Genomic DNA, 24,400 nt, shown 5'->3' on the forward strand with positions numbered 1-24,400 from the left:
GTCCTTCCTCCCTGCCTTTTTAATCCCTATCTCCTAAGTTTTATCCGAAGCCCTCATATAGCAGTTTGGCCGATCCCCATCATCCAATGTCAAACATGTGATTGTGAAAATCATTTGAGAAGTTCTTTGTACATGATCCCATTGGTTGATATGGTTGGTTTTTATCAGGTCTTTGCTGTACGACCAGCGCTTGAGGTCACTCAGCGACATGCCTGAATCAAATTGTACTTGCAAATACTGTTGACATTTACTGGATATGGTTTGTTTTGTTTTCTGTACTGTTCATATCAACATGATTACCAAATATATGGCGGCACAGTGGCACAGTGGTTAGCGCTGTCACCTGATAGCAAGAAGGTCCTGGGATCGAACCCCGGGGTTGTCCAACCTTGGGGTCATCCCAGGTCATCCTCTGTGTGCGGTGGGTTTTCTCTGGGTGCTCCGGTTTCCCCCACCATCAAAAAAGATATGCATGTTAGGGTTAATACTCCTGTCTGTGCCCTTCACCGAGACGTGGCAAGACGAACTGGAGTTGATCCCCGGGTGCTGCACGATGGTTGCCCACTGCTCCTAGCTACACAGCTAGGATGGGTTAAATGCAGAGTGTAATTTCCCTATGGAGATCATTAAAGTATATCAAAATAAAAAAAATAAAAAAATGTATGTTTAGGCAGCCGCAGGACGTTGTTTAAAAAGTTGAGAATTCAGAAATTCAATGTCTATAACTGAGAACTACCCTGAAACTTTTGAAAGTTTTGTGATGTGGTAAACTCCACCAATCTGGGTCTGCAAGGAGGTTAAAACAAACACTGGTGTCCGGGTGGCATGGCAGTCTATTCCATTGCCTACCAACACGGAGATCGCCAGTTCAAATCACCGTGTTTCCTCTGGCTTGGTTGGGTGTCCCTACAGATACAATTGGCTGTGCCTGTGGGTGGGAAGCCGGATGTGGGTACGTGTTCTGATCTCTGCACTAGCACCTCCTCTGGTCAGTCGGGGCACCTGTTCAGGGGAGAGGGGGCTCTGGGGGGAATAGCGTGATCCTCCCACGCTCCATGTCCCCCTGGCAAAACTCCTTACTGTCAGGTGAAAAGGAGCAGCTGGCGACTCCACATGTATCGGAGGAGGCATGTGGTAGTCTGAAACCCTCCCTGGATCGGCGGAGGGTCTGGAGCAGTGACCAGGACGGCTCAGAAAATAGTGTAGTTGGCCGGATACAACTCGGGAGAAAAAGGGGGAAAAAGCTCAAAAAACACTAAGAAGTATTTGCAACTACTGTTTGAGCCAGTAGCAGTCAGGGATTGGCTCAGTATCACAGAATAATAACTGTACATTTTGTATTTTGATCTTTCTCCCTCTCTTATCTCTCCCTCCCTCTCTTTTTCTCTCCCCCCAGGAATACAAGCGTAAGCAGATCGAGGAGCAGCGTCAAGCAGAGCGTCTACAGAGGCAGCTCCAGCAGGAGAGAGCCTACCTGGTGTCTCTTCAGCAACAGCAACAACAGCAGCAGCAGCAGCAGCAACAGCAGCAGCAGCAGCAGCAGCAGGAGGGCAGAGTGGTAGACAAGAAACAGCTTTACCACTACAAAGACGCTGTCAACCCTAATGACAAACCTGCCTGGGCCAAAGAGGTAACCCATGGCATGCATGACTCACAGATGCATGCATTTATGTGTGTGTGAATTTATGAAGCATTTCCTTTCCAAAATGCAACCTCGCTGCTTTTCATGATTTGAAGTTCATCAAATCTATATATATAAAGCAAGAGTGTATGTTTGTATGTTCACTTAAAACTCCAGAAATACTCATTGTAGAATAAAAAGAAAGATATCTTTAGAATCACCACTTTCTGAAGATTGCACAGTTAGAAAAATATTTCAAAACCAAGTAAAAATTTTGATTTATTTGTGACATGTGGCAAAATGTGGTGTCTTTTGATATTCGATGCCATACCTTGTATGACGTGATTGTAAAGATCAAATCATGTTGGTTGTTTTGGTGAGAACATTTTCCCCGGGCAACACCGGGTACCTCACCTAGTTGTTCCATGATTCAGTGTACTTCAGGTAAGGTTATTTTACTTGAGGTAAATGCCTTTTGGAAATGAAATTCTCATGTACACCCAATTTTTTCTGTGGTTGTATATTTGTCTTCATTGGCAGGTTTTGTAAAAACTGAGGTGGACTGTGAAGGCATTGGATAAGGAAATGGAGGAGGAATTTCTTTCACTGGAAAGCTCTTTTTAGGGCCTGAGGATGCTTGAAAGTGAAACTGAAGATCTGTGAAGACCCTAAAAACCCTGCTTTGATCTTTGTACTCTGATTTATGTTGTGTGTGTGTGCGTGCGTGCGTGCGTGCGTGCGTGCGTGTGCGTGTGTGTGTGTGTGTGTGTGTTTCGATGTCTAACCCTCCTCTGACTCTGACTTTCAGGTCCTGAAACAGCAACAACATGCACATGGTAACCAACACCGTCCCCTCCTACGACATCACCAGTCCTTCAACCAACCAGCTCCATCCTCTTCCTCACATGGCCAACCTAGAGCTCAGCCCCCTAGACGAACCCCCTCCCATGCTACCCAGCTCCTCTCAACCCAAATCCCCTTTATCCATATTACTATGGACCACGAGGATCCACTGGATCTAGGTCTGAAGAAGGAAATAAGTCAGCAGGTCAGAGAGTTCAGAGCTCAGAAACTTAGTCAGCAAAGCGGCAGCCCAGGGCCCATTCGGGGGCCTGATAAAGCAAACCATAAGGGACACAGTAGAATCCCTACAGAGAAAAGTCCAAGTGGCCATTCAGATGCTGCTCTTAACCCGTATCCACTCTGGCCCGGTAATCAGAAAGAAAGGGGAAGGGAGAGGCCTCTGTCAGCCCCCAGCCAGGCGGACATTCAGAGGCCAATGTCCCAGTCTCCAAAGCCTAAGGCCCCACAACCTCAGGCTCAGGAATGGGTCCAGAAACCTCAGCCTGGATCTAACCCCGGACCAAACATGTCAACTAAACCGGTCAGAGAGCTTATTCGTTGCAGGTCCCATTCCCCTGCTAATAGAGTAGATGTAGAAATAGAGGGGGATGAAAGTTGGTGCAAAGGGATGAGACTCACCATCAGCAATGAGAACCTGATGGTTTCCTCAGACTGGGAGGTCTCACACTCTGACTCCTTTGCTCCCCTCTCTAGCTCGGCCCCTGAGCACCTCCTCTGCTCTTCCATGCCTAAGCAGAGGAGGTCATACTCATCCGAGTTCCCCCAAAACAGCTTTGCCGTCTGTCCTGTTAGCAGTAGTCCCTTCCTCCAAATTCCTGGGTCTGACAGGGAGAGGGGGGTTGTGGGCCTGGGGCGTAATGTGAGAAGAGCCTCTACCTCTGCGAGCAACCTTATGTTTTCCGAACCAGAGAACGTGCTCAGACAGAACTTGGCTAACATGGGTCGAAGTCACCAGATGTGTGACATTCGAATATCAAGCTCTATGCCGATGCTATCCATGAAAACCTAATTTCTATAGATAGCACCCCCGCCCCACATTCTCTCCCCCATATCCCTATTACAGTACAGCATCATTTTCAAACTCATTCAATTTGTCTTGTAATGCCCCTGAAAATTAAATGAGGTGCACACTAGAAGTTGATTCCAGGTTTAAAATGTAAATTGAAGATTTTTTCTGTGTTTTTCAAAACATAGGTCCGATCGGTGGATTTTGAAATGACTCTTAATTTAACACATGAGGTCACTTACTAGTAAAGTATTTAATACTTATTATAGCCTTGAACCCTTAATGATTTACTGAGGATGTAAAGTAAGGCGAGTGTGCATTCTTTGAATGAAGGTATATTTATTGGATTGAAACCTGCCATATATATAAATCCACAATCAAATCTGTGCCACACAGGTCATTAAAACACCTAAGAATGTAAAGCTGCCTCTTACAAATGGCATAAAAATTAGTTTTCCGATTTCAGCAGCACAAATGTCATTGTGGTAAAGAGACTATTGTTTTCTGTCTTTTGATAATAATGAAAATGCTAAACAAGGAAGAAGAATTTGTAGATTACTTTTTGGAGTCATTCATTCCTGCATGGTAAAAAAAAAAAAAGTTAAGTAAGAATATACCAAAATATCAGGTTTGTGTGTATGTGGGTAATTAATCAAATTGAGGAGATTTTTTTTTAATGAGCCTGCTGAAATGTCACACAGCAGTTTAGGATACGAAGTAAGTTTTTTTTTCTCCAAGACTAAATTGAAGGGGTTTGATTTTGTGCTGACTGTCTCACAGCGCCCCCGCTAGCTGTCGCCCTACCAAACTCAACCAGGGAAACCCCTCCCGGCATCTTCTCCCAGTCTACCCCGTCTCCCGTGTCTAGATCATCTTCTCCCAGCCTTCCAGCTCCCTCCTCTCCCACGTTTGTTCTCTTAACTGCTCACCCCGCAACCCTCTCTTTGGCTCCCAGAAGCAGGTCTGTGTCAGACCAGATGGGACAGGGCACTAGGCGCTCACCCTCATGTGTACACCCACACAAGTGCAGGGTTGTGCACCACATCTGCAGGCACATATGTACTCAAATACTTGCAGATGTGCAGTTTTGTGCATTTGCACATGGCGAAGGTCCTATTGTATATATCTTTATATCTTGGTATGATAATCTCACTGTATAGCTCAATACATCTCATACATCTTAAATGTTCGGCCACACACGCACACACACACCCTCCTCCCCATCCCCCTTACCGCCCAATTTCCTCAACAATCCACGGGAGCAAGCCCTCTCCTAAACGTAAAAGTGATGATATCATCATGGAAACTCCACCGAATCCAACTTTCTTGTACGGTCAGTCAACCAACCAATCATCTCCCTGCCCGGTGATGGGTACTGACCGGTTGGTGGTGGTGGGGGATCCCTTTGGGATCTGAATACGAACCTGCGTTCTCTGAGGAGGCCAATAGCCCTTCATCCCACTCACCTCCTTTTGTTCCTCCATCTCTTTATTTTCTCCCCACCTCAAGTCTTCTTTCTGGGTCCAGTTCTGATGTAGTCGCAGCAGTGGTTGCAATTAACCTTGGCTCTGGCCGCACTTAACCAATTCAGTCTCTTGGCATGAAGGAAAAAGCTTTGGGTTGTAGAAGCGCACACACACGCGCACACACACACACACACACACACACACATACACACACACATACTCAATTGGTTGAGAGAGCAAAACTGTAATAGGCAGGCGCCCAAAGGTTTTTCCCATTGCAAAGGGGTCCTCTATCTGATATTAGTGTTTTCCCTCCTTTGGCCTTCATTACAGGATCTTTCTCCCACTCTCTCTTTATCTCTTGCTTGTAGTACAGCTGATGTTAATGCTAACATGGGATTACATACTGACTCCACAGATCAACCAGCAGCGACTTGACTCTGATCCCAACAGTGCCTCTTAGTGCCTCCTATATCGCCGTAGATGTCTTTTCTGTTGTCACTGTTGTTGTTGTTGTTGTTTTGTATTCCATTACTGTGAACATTCGACGACATCATCAGTAGCCGCCCTACGGCTACATTCTTAACAGGCGACCAAAAAAAAAAAGCTTTTATGAATGACACATTAACGCACAGTTATTCCGACCCAGGTCATGATCTGGAATAATCCCTCTAGATTACCAGCTCATGCGGGAGTTGAAAGAAAGGCACCAGTGGGGGTAACTTCTCACCAATGTGTACCTTAGGGGCTATAGACCTCCACGTCCCACTGAGCTGTGACTCAACCTGGCATTCTCAACATTTAGTCAAATTGTTCAGAGAAGGATGTGTGATTTGGGCTGGGAGCGTTGCCCCTAGCTTTCTCGCACTGGACACGGAATAATCTGATAATCTGATTCCACTGACCAACAGAGCTCTGTGTGTCTTACTCACAGCCGGATACACACGGTGTGTCGTGTGGTGGACACACATGCAGACAGACATGCATACAGCCTTGTGCATGCACGTGCTGTCATGTCATGTGTGTGCATATCGTGTATGAGAACATTTACACATATGCAAGCACACACATACACATTCACAGTGATTTTTTTGGTTGAATGGGTCTCTCAGTTTGTCTGCTAAAGCAGATTAGGGATTATTCTTGATATTTTATCCAAAGCCATCAGACATTCTCACTCCTCAACTGTATGTGGGACACGGCACCTCTCACATGTGTGCACGTACACACACACACACACACACACACACACACACACACACACACACACACACACACAAAGATGGAAATGTTTATTCAGTTCTGCCATGGGTGGTTGGTTTCTTTGTTTTTTTTGTTCGCGGGACTTATCAGACAGTTTTTCCAACATGCCCCCTGTCAATCACAATTGATGACAAACAAAAGGCCGCACCTTTTGTGGTGTTAATGCAGTCATTAGACAGTGGAAGAACTGAGTTCCACAGAAGTCTGACATAGATTTCTCTGGAAATTCAAAACGAAAGGCCAAAACAGGGGTGGGAAAAAAATAAGAAAAAAAAACCCGTTGACGATTCATTTGAAAGAATTTGACACTGATGAAGAATTTGGCCGGGGGGGGGGGTAATCCTGTTCAGACCCACTGCCTGATAAATGGCACAATGAGTCAGTCACAAACGTACACAAGCTGCAGCACCACCTTGTAGAAAACACTAAGATGCAGCACGCCATATTAAAGTCCCGGCCGTCACAGCCATGTGTATATGTATATGAAGGGTGGAAGTAACTTAACGTAACGTTAGATGACAAAGAACAAAGATAGTTGTTATGGAAGTGCTTGTAAATTGAGCTGGAACGATTGAAATTCATGACTTAAAACATTAAGTGATGGATTGTTAATGATTTGATAAAAACTCAGAGGGGATTTGGTTGAAACTGGCGATTTCAAGAAAACAGATCATTTTTTTTATTATTATTATTAATCACCGCCGTCTATCTCTCATCATTTATCAGTCCAAAGACAAAGCTGCTAAGGGAAGCGCCACAGAGGTGGAAGTCACAAAAAATAATCTGGGTGGTGTAATGTTGATGAAAATGGATGTGTCGAAACACAGCGTAATGAAAACAGCAGTGAATCGAATGGGAGGGTGATGAATTACGAGATGACTTGATAACTTTGTCATTTATTCTAATTGGAGTAACTTGCTTCACTTCCATTCCACTTTAATCATCAGATACGGTCATTTTTAGGACGCCCGAAGACAAACGTGAAAGCTGCACCCACTGACAAACATGCAGACTTTCAAAAACAGTCTGGGTGTCTGGGTGGCATGGTGGTTTATTCCGTTGCCACCAACACGGGGATTGCCGGTTCGAATGTGTGTGTCCTGGTCACTGCACTAGCGCCTCCTCTGGTCGGTCGAAGCACGTGTTCGGGAGGGGGGGACTAGGGGGAATAGCGTGATCCTCCCACACGCTACGTCCCCCTGGTGAAACTCCTCACTCTCAGGTGAAAAGAAGCGACCGGCGACTCCACATGTATCAGAGGGGACATGTGGTAGTCTGCAGCCCTCCCCGGATCAGCAGAGGGGGGTGGAGCAGTGACCGGGACGGCTCAGAAGAGTGGGGGTTTTTTTAACCCACACTGTCATTTTTAAAACCCCTGTGCACAATTTAACAACCTGTACTCTCATTTATAAAGCTTAGCACTCAGTAGCCTGCAGATGGTACTATGCAGATGGTATGGATGTTCAGTGTGACAGTTTGTTTGTTTGTTTGTTTGTTTGTTTGTTTGTTTGTTTGTTTGTTTGTTTTATCACTGAATGACCGGAAGCAGCTCTGTAGGTTTATCAGTGTTTGTGTTCTTCAGTGGGCATGGCCCTTGGGCTCGACTGCAGAAGTCACAAAAATGACCACGTTTAAAGATCTAAGTAACAAAATGTACCACAAGAAGGAATAAGAGGGCAAAAATTGCAAAAATCAGCTGTTAAACAGCGGATGAGTGGAAGTAACAAAAAGTGCGCTTGCCAGTTGATAAATTTTTCAGGTCACTTGAAATCATCACTCATTCATTTCATGTTCATCTTCGTCAACTCTACATTCGTCAGGTTTTGTTTGTCACTTGGTGGCATGGTGGCGCAGTGGTTAGCTCAGTCGCCTCACAAAAAGAAGGTCCTGCGTTCGAGCCCCAGGGTAGTCCAACCTTGGGGGGGTCGTCCAGGGTCGTCCTCTATGTGGCGTTTGCATGTTCTGCCCATATGTCTCCCCGTGTGCCGCCCAATCACTGCTGGGATAGGCTGCAGCATCTCCGCGACCCTGAGAGCAGGATAAGCGGTTTGGATAATGGATGGATGTCACTTGTGCCCTTTTAAATCCTTATCAATTTGATGAAGGCAATGCTGCAATTGGAGTGATGAAAGAGTGGTAAATAACGATAAAAATGGAGAAGTTTTTATCGATTCCCCTTCATTTACATCAAATCACATTTGGATTTATCAAATCAATTGACATTTTATCCCTTTTTCAGTCACATGCATTTTCGTTCACGCTCACTTCTTTTGAATTCACAAGCGTTGTCCCATCATTTTTATTTCCGCCCCTCATAAACATAATAAGGTTTAGAGTTACGATAACGATTGAGTAAGAAACGACTATTGATTGATACATACAAAGTGAATCTTACAGCAGTTATTCAGCTACTTAGCACATTCACTCGCTGTCCCACAGAGTTGAGTGATGGTGAGGCTGTCTATTGGCCTGTCAGGGCACAGGGGGCAATGCCTAGAGTGATGCCTAGATTGGTTGTGACGTGTGTCGCGCTGTGAGTGACAGCGGTGTGTGACCTATCCCAGGTGGAGGAGCGCTCTAAGCTGAACAGACAGAGCTCCCCAGCGCTGCAGCACAAAGTGTCCAACCGTATCTCCGACCCCTCCCTCCCTCCCCGCTCAGAGTCCTTCAGCAGCGGGGGCATGCAGCCCGCCCGCACCCCACCCATCCACCGCTCCATCGAACCACAGGTGTGTGTGTGTGTGTGTGTGTGTGTGTGTGTGTGTGTGTGTGAGTGTGTGTGCATGCACAGACAGTGGGAGGGAGTCTAAGTAGGAGAGAGAGAGAGAGAAAGAAAGTGTATTTGTGTGTGAGTGCATGATGTGTTCCCAGGAAAATGGTGTATCCAAACAAGTAAAGCTGTTCCTCTCTGATCCTTCTGTCCCTCTCTTCCGTCTCATCGTCCCCAAAAAATCTCCCTCATGACTCTCTCACCTTCATGTCTGTCAATCTCTCTCCTTTGCTTCGTTTGTCTCTCCCTCTTCCCCTCTTTTTCTTACTTTCTTCTCTCCATCCCTCTTTTCCTTCTTCTCTACTATTGTTTTACCCCTGTGTCTCTTACATCCATCTATCCCGGCTGTCATCCTCCCCGTCCCACACTCTTACCTCTTTCTCCCCCCGCCATTTTTTTTGCCTCCCCTCCTCCATGCCCTATCCCTCTCCATCCATCCATCCCCTCTCCCTGCTTGTCGTTTCCCCCTCCAGATGGCCCACCTGGTTCCAGTGAAGACCCACAACTCCATGTCCGGCTCACAGTCTCTCCAGGACCAGTCGGGCTCAGCTGTTGGGGAAGGGGTCGGTATGGGCTCACCCCGGCCCGAGATGCCCCGCCAGAACTCGGACCCCACGTCTGACACGCCTGCGCCTCCACCACGCATTGCCAGCCGGGACGAACGAGACAGGGACAGAGAGCGAGAGAGAGAGAGGGACAGGACCGCCTGGCTGAGAGAGGAAGACATCCCACCCAAGGTCAGAAGATTTACAAAACCTGAGACGGAAAATTGGGGTGGGGGGGAGGGGGGCTGAACTTTCAAGAGCTGTAAAAAATGTAGATAAATGGTTAAAAGAGTTAGGTTTTACCTTCCAGCTTCTTGATCAACAAGTAGGAATGTGGTGGTTTTGTGTACTATTGCCTTTACTATCGAATATCGGAAAAATATGTGGCTTCTCTTGTTACATTCAGATGTTTTTTAGAAGTTAAAAGTGTGTCTCTTTTCAAAATGCTATATCTACAGCAGAAGTGATTGGAATGTGAAGTGTGTGTGTGTGGGTGTGTGGGTGGGTGGGTGGGTGGGTGTGTGTGTGAGTGAGTGAGTGCATGTTGCACCCATGCGTTGTCCTTATTATAGAGTCAGGGCTAGTGTGCACTGTGTGGTCAAACCAGACTACAATCCATCTTTTTCCCTCCAAACTGCAAATGTTATTGTTTTACCAGTTTTGTTAGACAGTTCTGAACTTTCAGTCATTCATTAGTCATCATAATGACTTGGATCTTCTAACTCATTCATTAGTCATTATGATGACTAATGAATGAGTTAGAAGATCCAAGTGCATAGTTGTGGTACTTTGATAAAGCAGTCCAAACAAATCCAAATCAGAATTCTCAGGGATCATCAAAAAACATAAGCCGGGGTCAAAAAAGCTAAGAGAGCAAAACAGAATCCATACAACCAATCCAAAATTAAAAGACAAAGAGCAGGGTCAAAGTAGCCAGGCAAGCAGGAACAGAGTAGCATGGATAAACGCCGATGAAACCATTCAGTGGCGCAAACTCAATACCTCACAAAGCGGTGTCTGAACTGCAGCCCTTAAATCCCCAGTGGTGATTGTGTGAATATGCTGCAGGTGTGGTTAGTATACCCCCCTTCATGGGTGGCACCCGATGCCCCAGACAGCCTCCTGGGTGGGTGACCACGAGGCCGAGGAGCTGGATGATCTGGGTGGGAACGTTGGAATTCCACAATGAACAAAGGGTCAAGGATGTCATATGCTGGGACCCAGGACTGCTCCTCAGGGCCGTATCCTTCTTAGTCCACCAGGTATTGTAGCCATCCTCCACGGAGTCTGGAGTGCACGGACTGAGTAGTCTGGTTTGCCGGAAACATCAACAGGGAGGGGGGAGGACCATTTGGTGGATTCGTGGGACTGAAAAAAACAGGCTTCAGTAAGGAGACATGGAAGGTAGGGGGGATCCGGTACCTCGAGGGTAGCTGTAGACGATTAGTCACAGGATAAATACGTTTAGCAATATTGAAAGGACCTATGTACCTGGGGCTAAACTTCTCAGAGGGGAGATGGAGCTTGATGTGCTGCATTGACAGACAAACCTGGCAGTGATCTGAAAACCTTTTCTAGTTCCTGATAGCCCTCTGGACTTGCACATAGGCTGTATCCCTGACCTGACCACTCAGACGAAACCAGTCATCAATGGCAAGGACATCACTAGACTCTGCTTCCCATGGGAACAACGGTGGTTGGCAGACTAGAACACATTGGAAGAGGGTTAACCTTAGAGAGGTATGGACGAGGGAGTTTTGAGTATATTTGGTTCATGAGAAACACCGACTCCAAGCTGCTTCATTATTAGAGCAATATTGATGTATCTAACATTCAATCTCCTGGTTGAGTCTCTCTGTCTGGCCATTAGATTGTGGATGGTATCCCTAGCATAGGCTTACACTAAGTCCAAGTGCTCGCAGAAGGCCTTCCAAATCTGAGAAGTAAACTGGGGTCCTGTGTCTGAGACTATGTCCTCTGTAATCCCATAAAACCTATACACTTGATTGAATACACATTCAGCCAACTCCATGGCTGTAGGAAGGCCTGACAGGACAGTGGAATCAGATGGCATATCTTAGAAAAACGATCTACAATTATTAAAATAGTGGTATAACCACTTGACTGGGGCAAGTCAGTAATGAAGTCCATGGCTATGTGTAACCAAACTCTATCGGTAATGGGCAAGGGTTCCAACATATCTGTGGGTAAGGTGTGTGGACTCTTTGACTGGACACAAACGGGACAGGAGAGAATGATGTCTTTGACATCACCCATAAGTGATGGCCACCAGAACTTCTGGGAGATCAGCTCTGTAGTTCATGTTATTCCAGGGTGACCAGAGCTAAGAGAAGTGTACACCCAGTGCAGGAGCTGAGGATTGATGGTGGCTGGGATGTAGGTCTTGTCAGGTGGCAAATCCAGTGGTCCTGGGTCTGTTCGTAGGGCATCTAGAACGGCATCCATCATCTCCCATCTGACTGGTTCCACCACAGAGGATGATGGTATGATTGTATCAGGAAGTGAAGACCTGTTCAGGGGTTCAGACTGTCTTTAAAGAGCATCAGCTTTTACATTTTTTGTGCCTGGATGACAGGTGACAGTAAGATTTAAATGAGTAAAAAACAGGGCCCATCTGGCTTGTATTGAGTTGAGACTCCTTGCTTCACAAATGTATTCAAGGTTCCTGTGATCCATGAGCACAACAAATGGGTGAATAGCTCCCTCTAACCAACGTCTCCATTTTTCCAGTGCCAATTTGATAGCTAGTACCTCCATGTTCCCTACATCATAATTTCTTTCTGCTGAAGAAAGTTTGTAGGAGTAGAAGGCACGGGGACATAACTTAGATGGTGTACCATAATGTTGTGATAGAACTGCATCCACCCCTACCTCGGAGGCATCCACTTCCACTATGAATGGCAGAGCTTGGACAGGTTGCTTCAGCAAAGGTGCTGTGGTGAATAACTCCTTCAGATGCTGAAAGGCGGTACAGGCCAAATCATTCCAATGAAGTGTCTTTGTGGTATTTTGGGATCAGAGCTGTGAATGGGGCAGCTTCAGAAATGAAGTTCTGTATGAAACACTGGTAGAAGTTTGCAAAGCCCATTAACTGCTGTAACTCTTCCACTTTCCTTGGTTCTGGCCAACTGTGAATAGCTGAAACCTTGCTGTTGTCCATACGAACTCCATCAGGACCCAACACATACCCTAGAAAATGAATGGTGATCTGGTGGCACTCGCATTTCTCAGCTTTTGCAAACTAATGTTCCCAGAGCCATTGCAGCACCTGCTGGGTATGCTGAATGTGCTAGCACAGACTGGAATAGTAGATAAGGACATCATCAATATATACAATCAAGAACCGGTTGATCATGTCATGGAAGATCTCATTCATGAAAGACTGGAACGCAGCAGGTGAATTTGTTAGAACATAGGGCATTACCAGGTACTCGTAATTCCCCCTAGTGGTGTTAGAGGCAGTTTTCGATGCATCCCCTTCACGTATCCAGTTGAGATTATATGCACTTCTAAGGCCCCGTTTGGTGAATATGTTGGCCTTTCGGACTTGTTCTAGGGCTGAAGGGATCAATGGGAGTGGGTAACGAAACTTTGCTGTATGGTCATTCAGGCCTCTGTAGTCAATACAGGGATGAAGTCCTCCATCCTTCTTTTCTACAAAGAAGAAACGTGATGCTGTGGGAAATGTAGAAAGGCAAATGATTCCCTGTCTTAAAGCTTCATCAGTGTACTGATCCATGGCCTCAGATTCAGGGATATAAAGTGGATAAATTGTACCTCGTGGTGGCGAAAATCCAGGCAAAAGGTCAATAGCACGATCCCATGAGTGGTGTGTGTGTGGGGGGGGGTGGAAGGGGAGGAGTGGCTGCCCTTTTCTTGCTAAACACATCTAAGAACTCAAGATATTTATTCTATGGGAGCATTCTCAGATTTAGCTGCATTAGGACTCAATTGGAGTAGAACGACAGGGAATTGCTAGGCAGGAGGAACAACTTTGAGTGACTGTATCGTCAGCCAATCAAATTTTGATGTGTAGTGACAGAAAGCCCTAGGGCCCTTTGATGTGTCATTGATATGGTGGCTCATTTTCTAATCTGTTTCAATAAATTAATCACTAGGCTAGACTGAATTCTGTGGAGAATGTAATACATTTAATTTATTAAGGTCCTGCTGAGTGACATATATAAATGTTGTTTTCTGCAACAACAAAAAAAAGAACAATTTTGGAATGAAACCCTCTTATTTCAATATACAGTATCAGTCAAAAGTTTGGGGACACCTACTCATGGTAGGGTTTTTATTCAGTTTTATTAAATTTAACTAAAGTACTAAATTGAGTTACTAAATGAACAACTTGGGGTGGGGATTTCATGGTTTTTGAAAAACATGCATTCAGTCAGGTGTCTACCGGTCATACTTTTGACAGGAGCTGTATGTGTTGTCAATCAGTAAGAGTCTCTGCTTGCCAATCAGCTAAAGGATGACAGTGGAAGTAAGGCGGGACTTAACTGCACCAATCAAAAGGCCATTTCTTGTTGTTATATCTTACCTTAAATAATAAGAAGCTTTAAAATAATCATTCATGGAAACCTTTGATGCATTTAGCTTCATAATAAAATAAAAGCTCAGTGAGCAGACACCAAATGCCATGTTCTACTAGAGTATCGTCAACATTGGATTTTTCCCATCAGTGTATTTTAAGGCCACCGAAGAGTGATGAAACTCCCATCCAGGATAGACCAGCGACAAGTGAGGTGTCTGTAAAGCTATTACTCATCTTTCTTGTGTGTGTGTGTGTGTGTGTGTGTGTGTGTGTGTGTGTGTGTGTGTGTGTGTGTGTGTGTGTGTGTGTGTGTTTATACAGGTCCCCACAAGGACCACTTCAATCTCCCCAGCGCTGGTAAGGAAGAACTCCCCCAACGGAGGAGTAGGCCTGGGCCCTCGCACTGGATCGCAGCTCATACGAGCCAGGTAGCGCTGATGTTGCCACACTGACATCTCAGTTATACATCAAAATGTTACACAGCCCCCCCCCCCCCGGCTCGGCAGAGAGGGGGTGGAACAGAGACCAGGATGGCGCAGAAGAATGGGGTAATTGGTCAGGTACAATTGGGGAGTAAAAAGAGGGGGGGTGGATGCTACACAGCACCTTACCATCCTGTTCCCAAAACTCTTGTTTGTCCTGCTTGATGACCTCAGGATTTCGAAATCAGTGTCTTTTTAAACCACCGAATGAGTTGTTGTATGATTGCTTGTTTTTACATTACATAGTTAATTTTATTTATTATTAATAATAATAATAATATTTTGATGCATGCTCAATAACCCAGGTAAGAAAATCACAGAAAGTTGAAACCGTTTATCTGGACAAAACGCTTATTGAGAGAGAAACGTTTCATCCGGTGGCACGGTGGCCCAGTGGTTAGCGCTGTCACCTCACAGCAAGAAGGTCCTGGGTTCGAACCCCAGAGTTGTCCAACCTTGGGGGTCATCCCGGGTCGTCCTCTGTGTGGAGTCTGGATGTTCTCCAGGTGCTCCGGTGCCCCCCCACCATCAAAAAAGACATGCACGTTAGGGTTAGTACTCCTGTCTGTGCCCCTGGCCGAGGCGCGACAAGATGAAGTGGAGTTGGTCCCCGGGTGCTGCATGGCGGCTGCCCACTGCTCCTACCTACACAGCTAGGATGGATTGAATGCAGAGCGTAATTTCCCTATGGGGATCAATAAAGTATCTCAAAATCAAATCAAAATCACTCATCTAAGTGACATCTTCAATCTAAACTGACTGCAGGTGTCCCCACCCTTATAAACAATACAGTGGCATAAGGACTCAAACCAACGATCAGTTTCAAATGCAAATTATGACCATTAACTAGATTGTGAAGAGGGAATGACCATCACTGAACCGGTGGGTTCGGAGGTAAGAGTATATCTGTCGCCATCTTACAATTCTGTCATTGCAACCATCCCCCAATCCTCTTTGAATAATGCTCATGACTATTTGCATATGAAACCAATCATTGGTTTCAGTCGTTATGTCACTGTATTGTTTATAAGGGTGGGGATACCTGCAGTCAGTTGAGACTGAAGAGGTCACTTAGATGAGTGATGAAATGTTTCTTTCAATAAATGTGTCCAGATGAACTTATTCAAATTCCTATGAATATTAATTATAATACTAAGAAGAAGAAGAAGAAGAAAAATACAGCACAGTTATTGTACTGTGGTGTTACTATAATAATGATATTACTGTCCAGTTCAATGGACTGGGAAATGCAGTAAAAATCTATTCATCCCAATTCAGTAACCCAGACCTACGCCGCTCGGAGCTCTCCCTGGATGCTGTTCTTCAGAGAACCTCCTCCAATTCCTCCTCGTCCTCTTCCCCTTCATCACAAGGAGGCTCAACAGAAAGGAGAGGTATGCACATGCACATGTGTGCAGGCATGCTCACACAAACACACTCTCACGCATGTACTTTGCACATATGTCTATATATGCAAATTTTCATGCATGCAAATATGCATGCATACACATAACAGGTATGGAAACAATTTAAAACAATTTAATGACAATGGACAAATGTAGTTACAATGAAAATGACAGGCATATAGACACACACAGTGGAACATGCCTACATGCTAACACACACACACACATACACACACACACACACACACACACACACACACACACACACTCTCTCTCTCTCACACACACAAACACACATGCACGCTTACACACATATATACACACACACAAACACACACGCACACACACAAAGAAACACTTGAATACACACATGAACAGCAATGAAAATTCATGTCTACACTTACACTTGTACAGCCATGCAAACACAACACACTTATGCACACATACATGCGCACACACACACACACCCACATGCACACGCGGGGCTTTAGTGTGTGCAGATGCTATCAGTGGGACGGTGTCAGTCGTAGTTCTGCTCCGATCAACCTGTCAGATGTGCCCTGTTACACACACACTCTCTGGAGAGATGGCGGGGGAGAGGAAATGAGAGGGTGAGAGATAGAGAGAACCACAGAGGGATGTGTCAAGCAATGGCCAGTGGGATATCTAAGATATGCATGGGGCTTCCTCTGACAAACGCATAGAAGAGCGAGTGGTGGTTAGGGGAGGAGGAGGTAGAAGAGCTATCTCTTTATTAGATGTTATCGGTTCTCACCAAATTTACAGAGATGGCGAAATGCTTGTAAGATTAAGCCTGATAACATCCAACAGATGCTTAAACTAGTTGTTCTCATTTGACTGAGCAAAGTGGTGTGAATGTGTATCTACAGCCGGGGGGGGAGCATCCTCCCCATAGGCGTTTTTCTGCTCTTAGTTTTTTGCCTTCTATGCATATCTGTCATATTTACTGTTATTGCAACAATGTATTTGACAATTGATTCAATGAAGCCAGGGGAACCTTCTGCACAGGATGATGGGCAGTTCTGGGCATGCACTAATCCTAGCAGTTTTCTGATTGTGTTCATGCCTATTTTCTGTGATTTTAGTGAGACTCGCGCTGTCGGTCAATTATATTGATCTCTTGCGTTCCTCGTCGTGATAGGTCAACCTAAGCTGGAAGGATCTCCTCCAGGAGTCAATCAGGAGGCAAAGCCAAAACAGGAAGAGGGACGTGAGTCAGCCAGACCCAGCAGACCTGCAGTGAGTCTCACACATCCGCACTTGGCACTCACACAAATCCGCTTAAACCTCACACCCGTGTGTGCATGCACGCACGCACACGCACACACACACACGCACACACACACACACACACACACACACACACACACACACACACACACACACACACACACACACACACACACACACACACACACACCAGTGGTGGCTGTACCTTGTTTTTCTCATCTTTGGGAATCTTCTACAGACTTCCTCTCCTTTTTTTCATCTGTTTCTCTCTCTCTCTCTCCCTCTCTCTGTCCTTCTCTTTCCCCCACTCCATTCGTCAGAGCTATAAGAAAGCCATAGACGAGGTTAGTGATATTCCTGTCCTCCTTTCAGAATTTCAGTTTTCCCTCATCTGTGTCTTTTTAGTTCCTGTGTTTACCCCTGGCATGGTGAAGTTAGTTGGTTTCACAAGAAGATCACTTTTCTTCCCCTTATCCTTGAAATACCAGGCTTTCCTTGACAGTGTTACAATTGTTACATGAGAGTGTTGACTCTGTCTGTGTGCGCGCACGTATGTGCGAGTCTGTCTGTGTATGAGAGTTTTCATGGGCGTGCATCTCCGAAAGTGTGCGCCATGACCTGATAAATTCACGAGCTCTTGAACAGTCTCTGAAAAGTCTGTCTCTCTTCCTGCTTCTCTGTTGTCACGGTTACTGGGTCAGGAGGAGCTGGTAAGCCCACCGTGTATGACGGACCTCTCCCCCCGTCTGCATGAATTTGTCTGGTCCAATGGCTGGGGTGAATGGAAGGGTGGGACCACGGGCTGATTAGCATGGGGATGTTTGGTAGATGGGGTGCAGACTGATGCTGCTCCAGTAGTCCATCAAGCCTTACTTCTTTTCCACCTCAGGACCCGTGTTCATAAAGTTTGTATTCATCCATGTAAAGAAATAGAAGTGCTGGTCTATGACCAATTCTAATTTCGCATAATTGTACGAGCATGCAAACTGGTCTCAGATCAGCACTCCTGTTCTGTGATACTTTATGCATCTGGGCCCAGATGTTTGTTCTACAGTACATTAGTGAGATGTCCTGACTGCCATGTTGCTGATGGTATGCCCCTTCTCTGCTCCCTCTCTCTTTGTTTCTCTCTTTCTCCCTGTTTTTGTGACACGGTCTCCCCCCTGCTCTCTTGGATCTGACACCGATGATACAGAACTACTGAATTTACAGATTATGTTTGTCATCCCCCCCCCTCTCTCTCTGTCGCTCTCTCTCTGTCTCTCTCTCTCTGTTGCTCTCTCTCTCTCTTGCGCTCTCTCTCTCTCTCTCTCTCTCTCTCTCCTTCTCTTTCTATCTATCTATCTCATGCCAGGACCTAAGTGCATTGGCTAAGGAACTCCGAGAGTTGAGGGTGGAGGAGGGCAGCAGACCTCCAGTTAAGGTACACCGGTGGAGATGCTGGTGATGATGAAGAGCAGGCATAATGACTAGAAGCTCAACCGTTATCATATTTTAGCGAGAAACTACATTAGTAAATCTCCGCTGTTATTCCTTTGAGGATTTACAGATATGTAGTTATGGTCTTCCTTTGCATCTCCGTTAATCTGGCTGTATGTCCATATAGCCGATAAAGAAGTGCTGGCTCCAGCACTGCACGTGTAACCCAAAGAGACATCACCCTTGTACAGGCCCAAAGATTTTAAGCAAATGCTTGATTTTTTGCACAAAAAAAAAAAAAAAGTTTGATGAGAAATATTTTCACTAGCTGGGTTGAATGGGGTCTCTTGAATTTAGTACAGGGCCACTTCAAAAAACACTGTATGTGGAAAACCTTTGGCTGCAACATTTCAAAATCAAGTGTTCAGGGGCATCAGTATAGTGGTCTATTCCATTGCCTACCAACACGGGGATCGCCGGTTCAAATCCCTGTGTTATCTCTGGCTTGGTCGGGCGTCCCTACAGACACAATTGGCCGTGTCTGCGGGTGGGAAGCCGGATGTAGATATGTGTCCTGGTCGCTGCACTAGCACCTCCTCTGGTAAGTCGGGGCACCTGTTCAGGGGGAGGGGGAACTGGGAGGAATAGTGTGATCCTCCTCACCGTCAGGTGAAAAGCAGCGGCTGGCGACTCCACATGTATCGGAGGAGGCATGTGGTAGTCTGCAGCCCTCCCCGGATTGGCAGAGGGGGGTGGAGCAGTGACTGGGATGGCTCAGAAGAGTGGGGTAATTGGCCAGATACAATTGGGGAGGAAAAGAAATGAAATGTTCAAAACCAAGTTTTGACAGTTGTGCAATGAAAACGAATCAGTCATCAGGCCCAACGTCTCAAAAAACAAACAAACCTTCATAATGATAAATTTAACAAGATATTTCAATTTTCCTGTCCTTCACTATTTATCCAAAAGTTCATTTATCAACAACCAAGAGTGTAAGGATATTTCTGTGATATAAAGGAAATGTACAATAAGATTCACTATATCCATTCAGCCTCTCCAGTTGAGTGCATCATAAAGTGCATAAAAGTACTTCACCCAGTGTCTCGTCTGCTGAGTCTTACTCGCCAGCATTTGAAAGCATGCCGTCTCAGTGGTGATTTTGGTAGTAAATCAAGACAGATGCAGGATGTGAGCTTTCTACTGTGGCTAGCACTGTAGGCAATGTCTCTCCAGTGTGCTGCTCGATTTGTAAAGACTTAATATTTGCTTCAATTTTTTTGCTGTTCTGTGGAAGGTGACAGACTACTCCTCCTCCAGCGAGGAATCGGAGAGCAGTGATGAAGACGGGGAGACAGTGGGGCATGATGGGACTGTTGCTGTCAGCGACATCCCACGCATAATGTAGGATGCTGTTGCTTTAACTCCATCCGCGTCACTCTGTCTCTGTGTGTCGGTCTCTTAACGCTAAAGTTGTCAGTGTTTCTCTGTGTTGCTCTATGCTTGTCTTGAGAATATTTACCAAACCAGTGATTTGTCAGTATCGTTTAGATGGAGTTGTCTTGTAAACGACTGGGTTTGACCCCTGTCCCTTGCTAACATTTTAGCAATAAAGTGCTCTGTTGATGACACTGCTGTCTTCCCTGCATCTGTGTGTGTGTGTGTGTGTGTGTGTGTGTGTGTGTGTGTGTGTGTGTGTGTGTGTGTGTGTGTGTGTGTGTGTGTGTTGCAGGCCAGCAGTGCAGAGCAGTGTTGAGTCTTATGGAGGGTTGACAGAAGACTCTCTGGAAGATGCCTATAACAGCTCCAAGGACAGCACTCTGATGATGAGAGAAGTAAGACACACACACACACACACACACACACACACACACACACACACACACACACACACACACACACACACACACACACACACACCAATGATTTGCATGAATAATGAAAGATAATTGTAAGGACACAGATAAAAAAAAAGCCATTTTATCTCTTGATACTCGACTGTCAAGTCAAACGAGGATCATACGACCCTCTTGTTTCTTTCTGCCCGCTTCGATCTTTCTTTCTTCCCCTTCTAATTTGTTATACATCCGTCTCTTTACTGCCCTCTCTCCCTCTGTGCCTCTCTGCTCTCAGGCGGAGGAGAGGAGGAGAGGCGGTCACACGGAGAGTAACGGGTTCGGGAACCACAGTAACCATGGAAACCTGCCAGACCTGGTACAGCAGAGCAACTCCCCGTCGGCCACGCCCACCTCGGCGCTGCAGGAGATGGCCGACATGGCCGAGGTGAAAGACACATTACGTTACATGGCATTGCATTATAAACATGCTCTCACAGTAACATGCATGGATTAAGTGCCGTAAAATGATAAAATGAAGATAAAAATCCGGATAAATGCGAGGGAAGAAAAGCTAAAGGGAAAGAGGAAAAAATGTATAAGAGACTGGCTTATGTAACCCATCTGATCCTTGCCTCAGGGTGTCTTCGAGTCGCTGTTTGTAAATAATGTAGTAAGGCAGAATATCCTGTATAATTATTAATAGTGATCTAACTGGGGTGCTGTCTTGCACTTGATGCCTTGTCAGGGTCCTTTTTTTCCCCCTTCATATGACCGCATTTTATGTTTTTTTTTTTTTTCAGGTTGGGGGGGTGTTGAGAAATATTCCCTTAGTCTTAGCGTGAACTTAGCTATTTTGAGTCGCATGCAAATGTGTGTGTTGACCGTCACGTTAATGCATAATCCCTGTGCTCTGTCTTGCAGTTTGGTTTGGGTGGGTCTAAAGCGTCCTTCACCCCCTTCGTTGATCCGCGTGTCTATCAAACGTCCCCCAGCGAAAATGATGATGACGAGAGCTCTGCCGCAGGTAAGAGGGTTTATTGGTTGCGGCAATATAATCAACCACGAGCTGTTTATGAATCGACTCCTGCTCCCCCGTGCTCTTTTCACATTTTTTTCACAGGCAAGTTTGCTTTGCGAACCCCCAACCATGTTGGATTTTGGTGTGGTTTTTATTTTGACAGCTTTGCTGATTTTATTTCTTTTAATGCTGCTGTGTGTTTGAGTTGTCAAGTCGATAATAACAAATCCATCCTTCTCTCTGTGTTCGTCACGGTTCACAGCGATGTTTGCCAACGAGCTGCTGAGGCAGGAACAGGCCAGACTAAACGAAGCCAGAAAAATCTCGGTGGTCAATGTCAACCCTACAAACATCAGACCCCACAGTGACACGCCAGAGATCCGCAAATACAAAAAACGTTTCAATTCGGAAATTCTGTGTGCCGCACTCTGGGGTAAGGAGACCTGTCCTGTCGGGGTTTGACTCTGTTTTGACTTGCTTTAATTTCATTTTAAGGAAAAAAAAAACAAAACCCACTGCTGTGAGTTTTTATGTTCTTTGCAATCATCCTCTCACTGTGTGTATCTTGTGTTAATGTTTGTCTTAGTGTGCAGGTGTGTGTCTACTTGTAAATCTGTTCACACTTGCATGTCTGTGTGCATGCATATATATGTATGCATGTGCATGCGCGTATGTGTTTGCCCATGTTTGTGCATGCATTCATATCAATCCATCTCTCAACACGTGTGTTTGCCTTTGTGTGTGTGTGTGTGTGTGTCCAGGCGTGAACCTGCTGGTGGGGACCGAGAACGGTCTGATGCTGCTCGACCGAAGCGGACAGGGAAAGGTCTACAACCTAATCACCAGAAGGCGCTTCCTGCAGATGGACGTCCTGGAGGGTCTTAACGTGCTGGTCACCATATCTGGTAAGTCAAACGCACACATACACACAACACACACATTCAAAGGCAAAACCATCATCAACTCAGTGTGTTTCCATCATAGCAGTAGTGATTGCGGGTGTAACGGCATACAAACAACAGCATTGAAGTACATGTGATCACAATACAGCACGTCTGAACTTTACCGCTATCCAAAGTAGTGCAACATTAGCTCCTTGAGGTTTCCTAAAGCCAACTTTACACCAAAGATTCACAACGAGACCAAACCGTTCTAGGACGTTGCAGAGAAAAGTTGCAGCGGTGTAAATACGTCGTCTCAGCTGAAATCAAGCTGGCTGATGGCGTCTAGGGTGACCAGGTCCCAACAAACCAAATGTAGGACAGAGAGTATGTTTGTGTGGGACAATGTGGGACATGTTTGCAATGCTAAGAGGTAGTCTAAAATTTCGACATAATGTCCATCTAAATTAAAAAAATTAAAAAAAATGTTTACTCGTAAAGCATCTCTATACTTTGCCCTGTGGTTGATTCAGTAGCACACAGTAGACTATGCGGTTAGGCCTTAAGCATGTGAAGGACTTAAGTATATTTTTCATGTCCAGTCGCAGGTCATTTTCTTTTAACTTGTTCGTGATCTGGCGGTGAATGTGATGAGATGACTCATTGCTATCCTCTTAAAAGTCAAAGATCTCGCTTTTCAAACCCAACTCTGGTGTCCACTATCTAACAGATGGTGGGAAAGGTTTTGTAGTGCCATGATTAGAAGCATCTGAAGCTGCTGGGGGAAAAAAAATGGCATGTGTGCGCTTTTATCACTTTGGAGTTGAACCATTGGTGTTTTTAATTCTCTCAAACAAGTCTCCACAGAGGCAGGTGCAAGCACATCTGTAACTATGGTCGCTGCTTTTGTATGACCACATGACATTTTTTTTGCAATGTCCAAGTCTGCAAGAATGACCAGTGCCAGCTTACTACCACAGTCTGCTGACCTGTATGAGTGGGGGTGCTGTACAGTGTGGTAGACGCTAGTTATTTCAGCTGCTGTTACCTTATCTGTATGGCAATCATCTTTGGGTTTCAGTAGGAATGAGTCCACAGATCGGCACGTCTCTTTTTGAGCCACATGTTTCTTGTGAGACTCACATGTCCCGTGTCGCTTCACGTCGTATCCCCCCTCCGCGTGACACCAAAAAATAACTCTGGCAAATTTTGCAAAAAACTCTCTGGGACTCGCCTTGAACCGGCTTCAACCAGTCATAAGTTGTTTCCCAGTCTTTCTTGTAGCTGCATTTCCCTTTTATTGGTATTACTGTCCATCATCTTCTTCTTCTCCTTTCGGCTTGTTCCCTGTTTCCCAGGGGTCGCCACAGCAGATTTGATAGTTTCCATCGGTGCCCTGTGAGGGCACAGCACCGATGGTGGTCATTGTTAACCCGGGCCTTGACCGATCTGGTATGACCCGGTATGGTCTTTTCAATCCGCATAATGATTTGGCAACATTTTAGGTTGGATGCCCTGTTAGTGTCCATCATATTCCGCCTAAACCTGCAGTGATTTTGTGATGACTCGCAATTTTCCCTGTTGGGCGTAGCCCGTGGCAGCAAAGACAGTGACAGGTTAAGCTGCACTTGACCCACGAGTGCCCGGTTTGATTGACATCAAACACAGCCCTGTGATGACAGCCGTCCCTGCTTTCTTCACAGTCATTGGATAAAAGCCAGATTTTAGAAAAGTATCTGTCCTGCAGTGCTTTGACTTTTGAAAACTAGAGCCAATCAAAATGCGGGACATCGTCTCAATATGTGGGACATGGAACAAGGGATAAAAATGCTGTGCAGTCCCGCATAAAGCGGGACACCCGGTCACCCTAAGCCTGCGACTCAGCTTGTCAAGTCGCCAGTGGCTGGTTTTTGAACGTAAGGCACGTCACCTGTTTCAACAGCCAATCAGCTCGCAGCAAAGTCAGCTGGTCCAGTCAATTACAAACTGTCAGCTGGTCGAAATGGCGG

At 45.6% G+C, this 24,400-nt stretch overlaps 1 protein-coding gene across 2 annotated transcripts in view; it reads left to right on the top strand.

Annotated features, from left to right (window-relative positions):
- Positions 1 to 24,400, top strand: part of tnika (TRAF2 and NCK interacting kinase a) — a 109,885-nt gene that overhangs the window by 72,575 nt on the left and 12,910 nt on the right. For both annotated transcript variants that reach the window (XR_008811727.1, XM_056295965.1), the window contains exons 14-26: positions 1,397 to 1,630; positions 8,785 to 8,949; positions 9,464 to 9,727; positions 14,421 to 14,527; positions 15,860 to 15,975; positions 17,150 to 17,247; positions 18,593 to 18,661; positions 19,952 to 20,058; positions 20,387 to 20,489; positions 20,788 to 20,937; positions 21,414 to 21,516; positions 21,773 to 21,943; positions 22,272 to 22,415. Coding sequence is in view for 1 of the 2 variants with exons in the window: in XM_056295965.1 (XP_056151940.1) it covers positions 1,397 to 1,630; positions 8,785 to 8,949; positions 9,464 to 9,727; positions 14,421 to 14,527; positions 15,860 to 15,975; positions 17,150 to 17,247; positions 18,593 to 18,661; positions 19,952 to 20,058; positions 20,387 to 20,489; positions 20,788 to 20,937; positions 21,414 to 21,516; positions 21,773 to 21,943; positions 22,272 to 22,415 (1,831 nt within the window). In the remaining variant the exon portion in view is untranslated. The remainder of the gene's footprint in view (positions 1 to 1,396; positions 1,631 to 8,784; positions 8,950 to 9,463; positions 9,728 to 14,420; positions 14,528 to 15,859; positions 15,976 to 17,149; positions 17,248 to 18,592; positions 18,662 to 19,951; positions 20,059 to 20,386; positions 20,490 to 20,787; positions 20,938 to 21,413; positions 21,517 to 21,772; positions 21,944 to 22,271; positions 22,416 to 24,400) is intronic.

The sequence above is a fragment of the Lampris incognitus genome, chromosome 16 (genome assembly GCF_029633865.1).
Source record: "Lampris incognitus isolate fLamInc1 chromosome 16, fLamInc1.hap2, whole genome shotgun sequence".
Classification (NCBI taxonomy): domain Eukaryota; kingdom Metazoa; phylum Chordata; class Actinopteri; order Lampriformes; family Lampridae; genus Lampris; species Lampris incognitus.